We start from the raw sequence: 17,335 nt of genomic DNA on the forward strand, positions 1-17,335 counted from the left end.
TTTCCACATCTAAATCATTTTCATTTTTATTATTTGTCCCCAGACAGATTTATATGATAATGGCTGTGTTTCATAAGGGGGAAAAAAAGAGAGGAAAATAATTCTTATGGGCCGAGAGGGGGAATGAGGAAACTGCTGTTCGAATATTATTAAATATTAAGGGAGATACAAATTAATTGCCACTCCATGTGTGTGTGTCAGAACACCTAAATTTGGGGGCCTTAAAAGAAAAACATATCTTCTTTTGTAACTCCAAGTTAGATTCCTGATTTAGAGTCTTGAGTTGCCAGATTCTTTCTTAGAAGCGGTGAGTCCTGGATTTTTCCATGGGTAAGTCTGAACAAAGCCAAGCAACCCGTTGTCTCATTAGCTAATAGTCACAAGAACCTCTGGAGATGGGATGGCCTGAATTCACCTCTTCCTGATTTATTGAAAGCACCACTTAAAATCAGGTTAAAAGGGATTTTAACCCTTGTATGGCTGTTTCCAGGATTTGTTTCATCTACCCACCACTCATCACGTGGTGAATGAGCATGTACTCTCTGCAGGGTGAACAGTTCGCAGGCCCTGTTCTCAAAGAGTTCCAGTGGCCATAAGGCTGAGAGCCCTAGACAAGAAAGTACCTCCAATGTGAGGTCTTGTGGGCGGGGATGTAGTCCAGGATGCTGCTACTGCACCTCAAGAAGGCATTGAAGCATCACCTAGGAAGAATCAGTGCTTCCGACCACATCATCCCACTGCAGATAGGATTGTGACCCAAAACTTAAAAGGAAGAGAGAAAGAAAGCTAATATTTAGGGAGCATCTACTATGTATCAAGTTCTTTACAATACATCATTTCATTTAATCTTAAAAAAAAAAAAAGAAGGCATTGAAGCAGCCTTGGGAAGCCAGGGAAGGCTTTTCAAGGAGGTGACATCACAGCCTAGCCAAGGTTTCCAGATAGAGGGGACATGGGTGCCTGTGCGGCTTAGATAGTGAGCAGTCATTCTATTCTCTCTTTCCAGGGAGGAAAGGATAACGGAAGAATAAGTTAAACTATAGAACAAGAGAATTATTTTAAGAGGTGCCAAATGCGAGCCAATTGCAAACCCCATTACAAAAGAAGTGGAAATTCATCGCAGAAACATATTTAGATTCTTACCTTCCTCCCAGTCTAGCGAATGGACTAGGTGTCCAAGCATAGCAAATGGACACCTAGCTGTTTAGTTCATAGTCCAATGAGACAGTTTATGGTCCTTTACCCTTTTGAGGGGAGGGAGGGAGAACCAAGTCCAAGAACTCACAAGTAGAAAGTGGAGGCTCGGAGCAGTTACACAGGGAGGCTGATTCTCAGTCCACTTGTCTTTCTCCCACCCGAAACTTTCCATCCTACATTGACTGTGGTAGGTTTTCTCTCTGATAAGATTGACAATTTATATTAACCAACAGATTCAGATAATGCATTAATTTCTCCCATTTTGGCCACTCACATCACTGCTTATAAATCTATTTGGATTATTAAGCCTGTTTCAAAAGAACAGGAAGCTTGTGATCTATAGAGTGGGTTCATGAAAAGTCACTCCTGGTCAAGGACAATTTTTAAAAATTAAGATAAAATCACAGCTGTTATACAATTATAAAATGAGCACATGTCAGAAATTTAATTTGAATCATTAATGAATGAGAGAACCAGTACAAAGGAGAATTCACACAGCACCCATATATAGGCAATTAGGAGTGCTGATGTGAATTTACAAATAGATGCAAAACTGGTCGATATTCACAGTAGTAATTAACTACATTCTGCCAGACACAATTCACTTGCATTTCTATAGATAAGGATCATTTGCATTATTGCAGAGATGTGCAATAGCTCAAAGATATTGAAAGGGGGAGGTGACCCAGAAGGGCATACCACACAGGACACCAGATCAGTCATCGGTTTTGCCCATTTCAAAGCCTCCCAAATTGTCCCTGACAGCCCCTTGCATTCTTTCAACAAATCTGTGGGGTTATTCGAGCAAGTAGCATCTTACAGAGAAAATTATGGTTAGGATGGTTAAACCACGTGCTCCAATCCTTAAGAATCTCCTGGAGAAAGTTATTAAGATAGAGACTCCTGGCCTGCACCCAGGTCTAGAGAGTCAGATCCACTTGGAAATCTGTATGGTTAAGTATTTCTCTGGATTCTGATTACCTGCCAGATTTGAGAGCAACTGTGACCTATCGGACTCCTCCAAAGATGCGTAGTGTGCCAGTGGCCAACCCAAAATGCAGGTTTCCTGACCCTCAGCCAATGCTCAGTACACTGGCCTGCATTGGGGCTTTTTATTTGGTAATATGCTTCACTCTGTAAGGTTTTATAAACCCTCCATAAGAAAAGAAAAGGAGAGCCCTTGAGACAGGGTAAGACAAAACAAGACTCTCTTGATGTCTCGTTTCCATTCTCTAAGTACATTACTGCTTGGCAAATGCATCAACTTAATTAAAACTAAACGTAATTCTTATGTACCAATTTGATTTAAAAATCGTCTTCACAGTCACCAGGACATCAAAATGCAATTAAGGCTATTTGAGGAAAGTCTCTGGCGCATATTATGCTCTGATGCTGCGCTATGTCAAGAAACCCAGATCTTCCTGAATGTCACTAATGTGTTTAGAAGCCTCCCTCTCACTCAAATGCCTTTTTCAATTAGGTTCTGGAGAGCGTGATCCATGACAGTTCAGGAACATTTACCAAATCCCATCCAAATGGCCCTTTAGCTGAATGCTTTTTCTCTGAGCTGGTCTCTGGACTTGAGAAGGTGCAGGCAGTCTTATGGATGCCAGGCTTAAGACAAAATCAAACTACAGAGTTCAGGAGTTCCTTGTTACCGATCCATGTGCTGAGACTATAAAAGGCCCCAGACCAGGATTATAGAAATTGAGAAATGGGTCTAGTGAAAAATTAAGCAGTAGATCTAAAATTAATGGGGCAGTTTGGCTGGCCCCTTTTTTATTCCCCTTGTCTTGGTTTCTCCAGGAGATCTGTTTGGGCCCAGTGACCATGGTTGATGTAAACTAGATTTGGGGGTCCTTTTTGCCTAATGAATGGGAAAGTGTTAAGAAATTTTTTTAAAAATCCCCAAATAGTTGCAGAGTAAAATGGGCAATTCCAAGGAGTTTTCACAAAGTTTGGGTGGTACAAGAAGCAGCCGGATCTAGTGGAGTTAGTGGTGGAATCAAACCTGCCTATAAGTGGTAAAGTCTCTCTTGACCTTCTTACTTGTGTGAAAATGCTACTGGTCACGCCCACTTCATTCAGTGAACATTGCCGTCCCCTCCAGGCTGTGTGGGAGCCCCTCAACCCTTCCGTCATCTCCCCTGCAACCAGCCACCTGCGTGGTAGAATCCTCACTCCACCCCGGGCCCTGCCACACCTTTGTGGTCACTACCTGAGTCAAGGGGCAAAAGAGATGAGGGGTGGGGGCATAAAGAGAGGGAAACACTTTTCCAAAACTCTGAATCACATCAAACTTCAGTGTCGGAAGCCACTTAAGAGGTCAAAGGCTATCACATTAAGGAACTGTCCCTGCCAGAACCTAAGGGGACACTCATTTAAAAATACTGATTACTGGGGCTTCCCTGGTGGCACAGTGGTTGAGAGTCCGCCTGCCGGTGCAGGGGACACGGGTTCGTGCCCCGGTCCAGGAAGATCCCACATGCCGCGGAGCGGCTAGGCCCACGAGCTATGGCCGCTGAGCCTGCGCGTCCGGAGCCTGTGCCCCGCAACGGGAGAGGCCACAACAGAGAGAGGCCCGCATACCGCAAAAAAAAAAAAAAAAAGTACTGATTACTAAATCTCATTTCCCAGTGAAAAATTGCATTTTTAGGAGGAAATTAAAATTTTTAAGCCTTTATTGTATTATCAGCCACAGTGCTGAAGACTTCTGCATATGCATTCTCATTTAATTCACATAGCAATTTTGCCAAGTAAATGTAGTTCACTGTATAGAGATGGATATACAGATATAGATATAATGCATAGTTTGTAATTATGTAAATATAATTGAGGTAGCTGAGTCTCAGAGGCATGTATGTTTGCGATTTTTGTTTGGGGTCAATTCCACACATGTTTGTGCCCCTCGAGCATATTTCTTCTCAGTTAGCAATGGCACTATAAGTTACCAGTTTACATGTCTTTCCCCTTTGAGATCACCAACATCTTGATGGCAATAACTATGTCTTAACAACCATAATAGCCACCATCTCTTGTGGGCTTATCTAAACGTGCTTCACAAGTATTAACTCATTTAATCCTGAAAAAAATTGAGGTGGGTACAATTATTATCTTCACCTGACAGGTAAGAAAACTGATGCATAGAATAATCCTTTCATCTCTGTACCCTGAGTGCACGCCCAAGACCTAACGTGTCATAAGCATTCAAAAAATACTTGAATGCCATATAATTTCCTTCAGCTCAATAGACAAAGATGGAGGGATAAAGAAAGACAAATTTCCTTTGTTGTCCCAAATATTCAGTATATCCAAAACATTATGAAAGCAAAGAAGGCCCAGAGCATCCTGCCTTGTCCATGGGCTTCCCATAGGAGGGCCGAGCTGAGGTCTCAGGTTGTCTCAGACAGTGGAGAAGGTATTTCTTGGAAGCAGTGACCATCGGAAGGGTGTCAGTTATCTCCACCCCTAGGAATCTGTGCTCTATGTGGGGACTGGAGAGAGGCTGGATGGGGGGCCTCAGGACAGCTCACAACCCACCCTCCAGGAGCTCCCACCCATGAAAGACTCAACCATCTTCATAACACCTTGCAGAAGGGTTCCCTGTAGATGGCCAGGCTCGCTTGCATCATTCATACGCTCCACGTAAACTGTGCCCTCTGAGTCCCTGAAACCAGTTTACTTGATTGAGGGCGAGATGGGTTCTGTGTCCAAGTGGAAAATCGAGAAATGAGGGAGGCAGAGGACTTCTGGAAGTGACCCCAGATAGCAACCATCAGGCTCACATGCACATACACATAAACACACACACACACACACACACACACACACACAGAGAGAACTCTGTCCTCACCACGAAGCCATGATTCTGTAGTTAGCTTTGTTATTTTATTCCTGCTCCTATTGATAGCCCACAGTTCCCTCTTCATTTCAAGATGTTCCATGAATCAAGACATAACCAACCTGAAAATTTTCCTCTGGGTTTAAGACCAATTTTACTGAACAAACGAAAAGGCCAGCTGCAGTGTTCTGATCTGTCTGCTCCAAGTAGGAGGCTCATGCTTGTGTTGTGTCTGAAGAGCATTGTACTTTTTGTCAATGTATAAAATTCTGGGTTACAATACAGCAGAATTTTTACCTGAACTTAGGATGCTCTGATTGATTGAATTAAGCAAAAGTACGCTTTTTTCAGTATTTGGGAGCCTGATGAGTTCCTCTCCAAGATTTGGAAATATAGAGTTAAATTATAAAATCGATATATAATGGATCAGGAACATAAAGCCACCTGGAAGAGAGAAAATAGCTGCTAGACCAGAGCAGGACTTTCTTCTAACATGCCTGGAGTGTGATAATGTGAAATAAGAAAGAACTGTTTCATGGAAAGGGGCCTGGTCAGCCACAGAGGCATGAAACAGCTAGAGGCAGAGAGTCACGCGCTGGCAGTGTCCATCCTAGGACCAACCAAGGGAAGGAGAATTTTAAGCATTAGGCCTCCATTCCTCCAGGATCGATGGCAAGGCTCTTCCTATGTACAGCATGTAGGCAGAGTGTTGACTTAGTTCTTTGATGGCAGGACATGGCACTCTGACACCACAGGTAGGAGAAGAGAACTAAGTTGAGAACAGGTTAGAAGAGAACTCACAGTTGAGAGTAAAGGGCTGCCACACAGGGCCACACTGGCCGACCAGGGAGTCAGGGTAACAGCAGCTGGAGCTGTAGGGGCAGCTTATGTATGGTCAGCAGCTGGGATTAGTGAGGTTTCCCAGGCTTCCTGTGGGTTAGCTAATTTGAATAACTTCACAGGCTCCAGGGTGCAGAGGCTGTCCCTAGCTGTCTGGTACCTGGCCCCGGGGCATTTAGGGATGGGGCTGGTACATAGTGCCCCGGAGCATCCCAGCCTCATGAGGGAAGTGGTGTGGGTGTTGATTTAATCAGATGTTTAAGGAGGAACTGACCAATCTCTTGCCAGAGTTTCAAAACTGGTCAAGGCATATTTTTAAAAATAAATTAAAAATCTTATATTACACAGAGTGATTTTATCTTGCATGCCTACTCAGATCAACTGCCTGGAGCTCAGTGTGGGAAAGGATCTAAAGCAGCCTCAGTGGGGAAGAATGCTGGGAAGAGAAGAGAAAAATGCCAGGCAGAGGCAAGAGGGCAGTAGAAATCCCACAGGCCATATGTGTGCTTGCCCAGATGTTAGAGAGTTGTTGTCTTGGATTCAAGTGCCACCCTAGAGCAAGATCCTCCCCAAACTGAAAAAGAGACATTAGCTGTCTCTGCCTGATGACTAGAGTATTTAAATAATATCATTAGGGGTCCACTCTTATTCTTTATGACTGCATCCTGTTTATTTCCTTCATATATATTTATTAGTTATATATACACATTCTATATTTATTAAAAGTTTAATTATGCATTTGCTTGTTATCTATCATTCTCACTAGAATATTAGCTCCAGTGAGGACTTTACTCACCAAAGTATACCCAGTGCCTAGTAAAATCACTCTTTCAGAGTCAGTGTTCTGTAATATCTGTTGAATGAGTGGGTAAACAAAACAACAAATGATAAAGGGATGAATGTAATTCTCCTCACTTACCAAGGAATTTTAGATGCTGGCAGTGCTCTTTTATAGGAAAAGACAGAAACTCCATCACACTATCAGGATGTCTAGTCTTTCTCATAAAATTATAGCTTGTATTCCAATGAGTGCCTTATCCTAATGTGTGGTTTAGTTAACATAGGTCATGGGCTCAGGGACTGTCCACATCTGGGCACGGTGAAGACTGACTCTCTAGACCATAAAAATAGAAGCTGGATTCAGGCAGCACTGTTTTACACCCTTAGGAAAAGTCGCCTCTTCCAACCTTGATTCCCTACTTACAATTTCTACTGAACCATCAGCAAAGTCAATGTAGTTTAACATATGGTTTCTTAGGTTACTAGGCTAAATAAAATCTGCTGGAGCTAGAAGGACTTTTCTACATTGACTTTTATCCTTGCTGCTTAATTAAATCCCTCACCTGAGAAAAGAGTGATTTTCAGCCTTCTCACTTTCTGTGGCATCAGCATGATACTGTGACTGTTGAAATACCAAAATGCCCGTTGTGTTTAATGCTTCGGGTGCAACAAGCCTGTTATATTTGGAATCCCCTAAGAAGATAGATATTAACTGAAAATTGAAAATGACAGCAGAGGAGATTGAACCAGAATAGCAAAAGGAGCACACAAATCTACTTCCCTTCTTGTTCCAATCCCTTAAAATGTCAGAAAATATATTTTTTAAAGAATACATCCATCATAGTACTAGAAAATAAGAAATAACACTATCAGAGACCAAAAAATCTTAGGAGTTTCCTGGGAGACTACAGCAAATAGAGAACAAGGCAGATGACCAGAGACCAAAGGATGCTCAGGAAAAAAACAAGTTTAAATGTAAGAGCACAAAAGAGACACTGAATTCACAACAGGTTCATTAAAGAGCATGATGGTGTCTTGGTGACTGAATTGTATTAATGGCCCCAATTCTTCACCAACCCTGTATCCATACCCTTTGCCATGAGACTTTACAGTTCCTCTCACTGCAGAGTTTCTTTGCCCAATAAAATGAGGCAGAAATGAAAATGTGTCAGCTCTGAGCCTAGGCCATAGAGGTCTTATGTGTTTTTCACATTTCCATTTGCTGCCCTGGCAATGCCATGAAAGTCCCAACTGACCTTCTGGGGTATGAGAAACATGGAATAAGGCAAAATCACCCCAGTCATCCCAGCCAGCAGCCAACACCCAAGAATGTGAGTGAGTCTTTGAGGTTTGGGGGCTGTTTGTTACACAGCATTACCATAGCAATATATAACTGATACAGAGTCCCAACAGTGTTCATAACACCGTGTTACTACTTAGAATGAGAAATAGGCAGCAATGGTGTTTGACTCTAGAATTAAACCATTACCTGTACTCTAAAGAAAGGGAACCCTTGCCCAAGGAGGGCTCCTGTGTGGGCATGAAAGACTGAGAAAGAAAAAGAATTGTGTTGAGATAATTCTGGACCTCCAGAGCTTCTAGAGAGCAGGAGGGAAGGAAAAGATAGCTCTACTTGGAGGAAAATAATCTAACCTTCTCCCTCCCTGGGGTTAAGAAAGCCACCCTTGTTTTAGCCATTGGGGTGGTGGTAGGAGGCTCCAGACTGCTTGTCTGCTATACTCTCAAGCATCCAAAGATGAGATGCGTCGACTGACACACCCTGCTCTCTTAAGCAGAGCCTGAAATTGACCCGCATACATTGCAGATACAGATGTATGTGATAGCAGAGAAACTTGCCCAGCGATTCACACCCTCTGATTTCAGTCATGAATATAAAGAGACAGCCGAGAAACAGGTGTTGGAGAAAATACCTTGATAGGAAGGAGAAGTAAAGTAGTATGATAAAGAACAGGCTAACTAATCCTAGTGGAAACAAATCATTCAATAAAGGGGAGAAATATTGTTCTAAATATATAATAATATCCTCAGAAAGATCCATCATACTATTCCATCCATAACATAAAGTGACAAATGTTAAAAGGAAACTTTCAGAAAATAATACAGAATGCTTAGAAATTCAATTTTTTTTAAATTCTCAGTATTATAATAAATATTAGAAGAGACAAGCCCATTAAGCAATTAGGAAGATTAAATTGAGAAAAATTTTAGAACAGAGTTGTTCTTTTGGGGCGGGTAAGCGCTGTTATTGTTGTGTTTTTTGGCTGCATCGGGTCTTAGTTGCGGCATCCGGGATCTTTCCTTGCGGCACACAAGCTCTTCATTGCGGCGTGCGGGCTTCTCTCTAGTTGTGGCAGATTCTTTACCACTGGACCACCAGGGAAGTCCCAGAGTCTTTTTTTAAGACAGAAAATGTGTAAGAAAGACAAAAGATATAGATGATTGATCCAGCAGGTCCAACATGTGTTGCATAGAAATTCCAGGAAGAAAGAAGAGAGAAAAATGAATGGGAGAATACAGTGAAAAAAATAGACAAGATTTTCCCAAGTTGAAAAAGAGTACAATCTTCAGATTGTAAAAGTGTCATTAGGTGCAGAGAAGAAGGGATGAAAAGACACATACACACACACACACATACGTGGATGTGAAAATCCAATGAGAAGTGGCAAATAATCACCATATCTACAATAATTCCAAGAGCAAAAACATTATGTAATTCTTCAGTTAAACCAAGTAATTCTTGATGAAGGATATAACAGACACACACACACAAGTCTAAAACAAAATTCCAGATTATACCTACATAAAAGGTGGCAGACAAGGGAAGTGGAACTAAGTAAAAATGGTTTCAAGAAGGTACTGAGAAGACATAGCTGATAATAAAGATAATGTCTCATTCCAGATGTCATTAGTAAACAAAAGAAACAGCCAAATACATCTATATCTCTGTATAAATGTCAGTGCATGAAAAAGGGTCCAGAAGGAGGCACAGGAAACCACTCACAGTGGTCACCTCTGGGCAATGGGAGGAGGATTATGGGGCAGAATATGAAGAAACTCCAGTTTTCATATTTTAGACTTCCAAATTTTAGAGTTTTTTTCAATGCAAAGATGATCATCTATGTATAATATAAAAATAAGGCTAAAGAATATTTTTAAAATACAGCACAGAAATTACACTTGCTTTCAGTATCTAACAAAGCTACTTTCATGGGTGGGAAGAACAGGTAAAAGTCATGTTTATTTTAGTCCTATTTATTGTAGGATTATTTGTGTAAGTGAAAAGCTACCACTTCTGACTTTAAAGGACCATCTTTTTCTCTTTCACCCCCTCTACTTCCCCACCCAACTCATTCATTCATTCTTCATTTTAGGCCAGGAGACATGATTACTCTCCTAGAGGACTCCAATGAAGACTGGTGGAAAGTAAGTATTGCTTTTTCTTGAAGAAAAGTCATTTGGTAAATATAATCACAATGAATGCTACAATTGTGGATGCATGCCTCCTTTTTCCTTTCAGGGGAAAATTCAAGACAGGATTGGCTTCTTTCCAGCCAACTTTGTTCAGAGAGTACAACAAAATGAGAAGATTTTTAAATGTGTTAGAACCTTCATTGGGTGTAAGGAACAGGGGCAGATAACACTGAAAGAGAATCAGGTGAGTAAAGCACACAAACACATACCAAGTATGACCAAAACGGAGTAACTCTTTTTTTTTTTTTTTTTTGCGGCACGCGGGCCTCTCACCGTTGTAGCCTCTCCCGTTGCGGAGCACAGGCTCCGGACGCGCAGGCTCAGCAGCCATGGCTCACGGGCCCAGCCGCTCCGCGGCATGTGGGATCTTCCCAGACCGGGGCACGAACCCGCGTCCCCTGCATCAGCAGGCGGACTCTCAACCACTGCGCCACCAGGGAAGCCCCAGAGTAACTCACTTTGACAAATAGCAGTACATGTAAGTCTGAATGAGTGGAGTCACAAGCGAAGTATTCACTTTGAGAGAAGATACTTAGTCCAATGATATTAGTGTAGGAGGATCTAAACATGCAAAACCAAAGTGTTAGGAAGCTCACTTGCCTTCCCTGGGAACCAAACATATAGATTATATATTATTTATAGAGCTTATATACCTACATTTTTTTGAAGTTCTATACATGCCCTATAAATGAGGAAACAAAGGTTCATAGAGGTCAGGTACCTTGCTCAAGGGGCAAAAACTTGGTAAGTGGCCAGGCTGGAACTTAAAGATAGGTCTGCAAGCTTCAAGTCAGTGCCTTCCACTGAGCCATGTGCCCTGGACAATGTGGAACAAACAGAATGTAAAGTGCCTTTTGCATAGTTTGGTTCCCCAGGAAGCAAGTGTCCTCAGGGCAAGTGTCCTAGGACCAGAAGGGCCCTTGGAAACAAATTCTTCCTCATACAGAAGCCCTACTGAGTCATTCTTGATTCCAGGCAATGGAATCACCCTTATCAGACTGAGACCCCATCTCTAATGCCATAAACATCCCACAAAGAAAATGGGACATTTCCTAGCTGGATTCCACACCAGTGTTTCAAACTTCTCCAGGATTACCCACTGTATCCTTCCTGTTACAAAATCTGGAAAGTCTTTTGAATGAAATACATTCGGGAAGGATGTTCACCTTTATTGGCAAAGCATTATTACATAATTTTGCTAGCTTGTTTGATTTTTTTTCTCAGAATAATCTTTTGCTTCCCCATTTGAGATTAAACATTGTTTTACGTTATTAAAATACAAATCAGTGAAAACAGAAGGCAAGTTAAAATTTGCTTAAGTTGATCAATTTCCAGAAGCAGAACAGCTGCTCAAAGACTTCTACCAATCCCTTGGCCGTATTCCCCCCGAAAAAAAATTTTTCTGGGAATGAGCTCACATTCTCCACTCTCATGGTTGAACTGACAACCTGCCGGGGTGGGGGTGAGACAAACAACCCACCATCTTTAATTAGACACGCTCGAGACACAACACAGCATTTTGGCCTGAACCTGGAACCGCATGAATCTACCCATAATTGTTTAGGAAAGGGCTATAACCCTGATATTTGTCTAGCCTGGTATTTCTAAGGTATGGTCTTTGCACCATGTGAATCAGAATCACCTGGGAGCTTGCTGAAAATGCAGATTTCTTTTTTTTTTTTAAATTCATTTTATTTTTGGCTGTGTTGGGTCTTCGTTACTGCGCGCAGGCTTTCTCTAGTTGCGGCGAGCAGGGGCTACTCTTCGTTGCGGTGTGTGGACTTCTCATTGCAGTGGCTTCTCTTGTTGTGGAGCACAGGCTCTAGGCGCACGGGCTTCAGTAGTTGCAGCCCGCGGGCTCAGTAGTTGTGGCTCGCAGGCCCTAAAGCGCAGGCTCAGAAGTAGTGGTGCACAGGCTTAGTTGCTCCACGGCATGTGGGACCCTCCCAGTTCAGGGCTTGAACCCGTGTCCCCTACATTGGCAGGCGGATTCTTAACCACTGTGCCACCAGGGAAGTCCCTGAAAATGCAGATTTCTAACTCCATCCCACACCTGCTGAAGCAGAAACTTTCAGGGCAAAGGCAGGGAATCAGCCTTTTTTTACAGACGTCCCAGATGCTCCGATCAAAGCTAAGATTTGAGAATGACCTTCATTTCCATTTTTCACTTTTAAGCCCTATAGTAGTTCTTTGACAACTGAAGGCATTATTTTTTTTATTTTTTTGTGGTACTCAGGCCTCTCACTGTTGTGGCGTCTCCCGTTGTGGAGCACAGGCTCCAGATGCGCAGGCTCAGCGGACATGGTTCACAGGCCCAGCCGCTCTGCGGCATGTGGGAGTTTCCCGGACCGGGGCACAAACCCGTGTCCCCTGCATCGGCAGGCGGACTCTCAACCACTGCGCCACCAGGGAAGCCCTAAAGGCATTTTTATTTCCAATTACATATGGGTCAACAAAAAGCACTGAGATCTCTTTACTCCTATACAAATCTCTATTTTCGATCTTTGTCATCAATGTGGGTACCAATTTTTGGAAAATATCAGCCCCCTGAAAGAAAATTCCATTTAAAAAATCTATTATTGAGAAGAAATTTTAAATTTGTCTCCACTTTAGTGTCTCAAATTATTTTACGTGTAAAAGTTCAAAACATGCTTGTTGATTGAGGGGAGTCTAATGTAGTAGCAAAACACAGATTCCAGTATCATACAGAAATGGATCTGTATCCTGTGTGATTTTGACAAAGTCATCTCTGAAAGTCAATGTTCTCATCTGTAAAATTGGCATAGTAGCATCTGTCTCTTGACATGGAGGTGAAAGTTACATGTATCACCTGTGTAAAGCGTCAGCACAGTGCCTGACCACCGTGGGTGCTGAACGGGGTCATTACCCTTGCTGCCGTCATCATTCAGAGAAAAGCCTAACTGGGACATCCATCTACAGTGGCCAGTACCACCTAAAATTACCTAGTAAACATCAGAAAATAGCATGATATTTAAACTCTAAAAATATAAAGAGACAAATGGTCATTAGCAGGGAAGTAGAGGAAATTAAATCCTGAAAACAAATGTAATGCGTCTCTTTGATGAAATTTCTGCCTCTGGGGTTAATTTGTCTCACAATTATTACATTACTTTTTCACAGAACTTTTGCTGCAGATAGAATTAAGTTATCTTTTTGTTGTGAACACACCTAGAGTTTGCATTGACACGAGTATGTTTTCTTCATTTTTGAAATTTAAAAACTATCCTTATTAAATCAACTTAAACACCATAAAACTATGTTTTAATTCATCCATAGTTCTGTCATCCTTAGAGAACTATTTTGATTCTTGTGTTCTATAAAAGCTTTAAAGAAAAATGGATAAATCATTTTTAGATTAATAAAACTAAAATGCTTTTATTGTGGAGAAAATTTGGAAAATACCCTCAAAAATTACAAAGAAGAAAGTAAAGATCACAGGTAATTCAGCCATCAAGCAACTATCGACATAATTACTTTCATGTTATTTCCCACCAGACTTTTCTTCTAATTCTTATTTTGATATCATATTATATTTAGTTTCCCAACTTTTTTTAAAACTTAGTTACTTAATGTTTATCAAAACACATGGTTTGGGCTTCCCTGGTGGCACAGTGGTTGAGAGTCCGCCTGCCGATGCAGGGGACACGAGTTCGTGCCCCGGTCCAGGAAGATCCCACATTCCGCGGAGCGGCTGGGCCCGTGAGCCAGGGCCGCTGAGCCTGCGCATCCGGAGTCTGTGCTCTGCAGCGGGAGAGGCCACAGCGGTAAGAGGCCCGCGTACCGCAAAAAAAAAAAGAAAAACAAAAAGCATGGTTTAGCAGTTGTATAACATATCATCATGTAGATCAGAGGTTGGGAAACTATAACCAATGGATCAGTCTTGGCCCTGTTTTTGAAATACAGTTTATTAGAACACTGCTGCACTCATTCATCTATGTATTGCCTGCACCGCCTGCGGCTGCTTTCACACCGCAACAGCTGGGTTGAGTCATTGCAGTGGAGACCACGTGGCCTGCAAATGTTTCCTATTTAGTCCTTTACAGAAAAATTTTTCCAACCCCTAGTGTAGGTGTACAAGAATGTATTAAGTTTTCCTCTATGATTGGATATTCAGAGTTTTTAAAACTATTGTGGATAACTGCAATGAACACCTCTAAACCTAAATTGTTTTTTATAACTCTGATTACTTCTTTAGGATATGCTTTAGAATTTACAGGAAAACAGATAAACAATTTTTACAGTTCTTGATACATACTGCCAAATTGCCTCCCAAACATTTGTGCCAGTTTACACCCACATCAGCTGTTTATGAAAATATTCAGGTTACCACATCCTTGCCAGAACTGAACATTACTATTTCTTACATATTTGTATATCATGCAAAATGATATCTGTTGTTTTGATAAGTGAATAATATTTCATGTTAATCCTCATTTCCTGGATGCTTAGAGAGGTTGAAATTTTAACACATTTGTATTTCTTTTATGAATAATCTGTGTACTTTCTTGTTTTCTTACACTACTGAAAAAGTTTTCTATCCTTTAAAAATATTTACACCTGATCTATCATGTGTGGCCAACGATTCCCCCAGTTGGTCCTTTGCCTTTTGTTCTTAATGCTTCTTCCTTCAGGAACTTAATAATGCTTCAGTTGAATCATCTCTGTTTTATCATATTTCCCTTATGGTTTTAATCTCTTTATTGCTTCCCACTTTATCACTTCACTTCTTCCTAGGAGAATGTTTCAAGATAGTCCCGCACTTCACTTTAATTTTCTGAAGTTTGATTCAAGCTTTCATAACTTCTAACATTGATCTTAATTTAGTGTTTATTTCCTTGTAGTATTTTCTTCTCAAACAGCCCGCTTTCCTCTACAGCAGGTTTTCTTTAAGTTAAGTAGGTTCCCACGTAAACCTAATGTAATCACAGGGATCCTTATAAGAGGCAGACAGGAGGGTCCTAGTCAGAGGAGATGTGACAGTAGAAGTAGAGAGGAAGAAAGAGAGGGATTTGAAGATGCTGTGCTGCTGGCTTTGAAGATGCAGGAAGGGACCATGAGCCAAGGAATGCAGGTGGCCTCTAGAAGCTGAAGGTAAGGAAACAGATTCTCTCTTGGAGCCTGTGGAAGGAACACAGACCTAATGACACCCTGATTTGGGGACTCTGATCTCCAAGACTGTGAGATAATAAATTTGTGTTGTTTTAATCTACAAAATTTATGGTAATTTGTTATAGCCACCATAGGAAACAAATCCAGATTTGTTTGGATTTGTTTCCTATGTAAAAGCAAATTTGCAGATGTGATTTTATTGCAGGTTATGGACCACGTGACAGGGAGATAGCCTGGATTGTCTACATTGGCCAAATCTAATCATTTGTGCCCTTAAAAGCAGTGAAATGTAGCTGGCTGGAGAAAGGGAGATGCAGCAAAAGAGGGCAGAAGAGAGATGAGGCAGAAGGGCAGGTCAGAAAGAGATTAAGTGTGAGAAGGACTCAACCCACCCTTGTTGGATTTGAAGCTGTAGGAAGGGGCCACAAGTCAGGGAATTCAGGTGGCTTCTAGAAGCTGAGAATGACCCTTGGCTGACAGCCAGCAAGGAAACAGGGACCTCAGTCCTACAACTACAAGTAACTGAATTCGGCAACAACCTAAATGAGCCTGGAATTGGATTCTCTCCTAGAGAAATAGAAGAGAAAGAAAGGAATAGGACCCTACTGACTCCCTGATATTGGCCTTGTGAAACCCAGAGCAGAGAAAACTGGCCAAGCCCACCAGACATAGGATTTAGAGAACTGTGATATAATAGGTTGTGTTGTTGAAAGCCACTAATTTCTGGTAATTTATGACAGCAGAAGTGAACTAATACATATCTCAAGTCACAAAACTCCAATTGAGTCAACCGCAAAAGGTATATTTTACTCATATAAGATGTAAGGGCAGTTCTTGTATTCGTAATTCCGCAGCTTGATCCCATGATCGGAGAGGGATCTAGATTCCTCCACCCCTCTGTTCTGCTATGCTTGAAATGTTAGCCACCTCCCCTAGTGGTCACAGATGGCTGCAGCCACTCCAGGAATCCTTGCCAGAAAAAGAAAGAGATTTTCTTCCTAGTGCATCTCTTTTAAGAGGAAAGCAACTCTTCCCAGAAGTTTCCGAGCAGATATTCCATCCTGTTTCATTGGCTGGAACTGAGTCCCATGGGAACCACTAAGAATCATTAGCAAGGAGGGTAGAAACAGACTTGGACCAATTAGGATTTACCTGAGTCCTGCAGGGTTAAGGATAGACAACAGAACAGAAGTCCGGACTCTGCTGCATGGGAAGGGGGCAGTAATGACTGTTGATATCAACCAACAAGGCCTGCGTCATCTTTTAGGCTGGTAGATTTATCCTTGGTCCAGCAGCACAACTTGCTTCTGTCATCAGTTGAGCTCAGCTCCAAAGGTCTTATGGAAATTTCAGCTTCTGGAATGGCTGTCAGTCTGGGCGTTCAGTATTTTGACATTTCTTCCCCACCTCCAACTCCCTATCTTTTCACAGGTATTTTGAGGGGAAAACTGAGTCTAAGAATGCTAGGCAAAAAATCTTTTTAAATAAAATGACTGTTCTTCTGCTATAAGTGGCAGCATATTTAAATGTTAACGAGCTTGGAGGCAATGCAGGGGGAAACCTTAGACATTATTAGCATATGCGCTTCCGGAAGTGGGTTAGACTGAAGGACTTTAGCCAGATAGGACTAAAATGGAACTGAGCCAAGAGGGGCACTTAACCACCAGGTGGTAGATTTCTGAAACATGAATCAGATACCAGTCCATTGTGTGCCCCAAGCCTCAGGAGTCACAAATCAAGCTCTTTAAGTATCCTAATACTTAATCATAAAGCTCCTTATTCTGTGTAAAAGAAGAACCCGCTCTATTGGTTTCTGTTGGTGCCCTGCCTACATCCCCTTCACTAGGCATGTGCACCCATCTTCCAGTTGCTATGTCAGCGACTAACAACTCATAGCTGTCCCTTCTCCAGCGAATACCCCTTGGTGGAACAAAAGCTGCCTCACCAGAGTTACGCTCTCACTCCGCAGGTCAGCAGCCAGTGACCAAGGAGTAATGTGGGGTCCAAAATGCCAGACCCCTTGCTTGAAAGTGGGTCAATCCTATGACACAGTTA

At 41.9% G+C, this 17,335-nt stretch overlaps 1 protein-coding gene across 1 annotated transcript in view; it reads left to right on the forward strand.

Moving 5' to 3' along the window:
- The window catches only part of STAC (SH3 and cysteine rich domain), a 106,542-nt gene that overhangs the window by 82,271 nt on the left and 6,936 nt on the right, over nucleotides 1-17,335 (forward strand). The window contains exons 9-10 of the mRNA XM_022553798.2: nucleotides 10,051-10,102; nucleotides 10,197-10,334. Of these exons, the coding sequence (XP_022409506.1) occupies nucleotides 10,051-10,102; nucleotides 10,197-10,334 (190 nt within the window). The remainder of the gene's footprint in view (nucleotides 1-10,050; nucleotides 10,103-10,196; nucleotides 10,335-17,335) is intronic.

The sequence above is a fragment of the Delphinapterus leucas genome, chromosome 10 (genome assembly GCF_059928025.1).
Source record: "Delphinapterus leucas isolate spDelLeu-1000000601 "Yukka" chromosome 10, BTC_Dleu_Yukka2, whole genome shotgun sequence".
Lineage (NCBI taxonomy): Eukaryota > Metazoa > Chordata > Mammalia > Artiodactyla > Monodontidae > Delphinapterus > Delphinapterus leucas.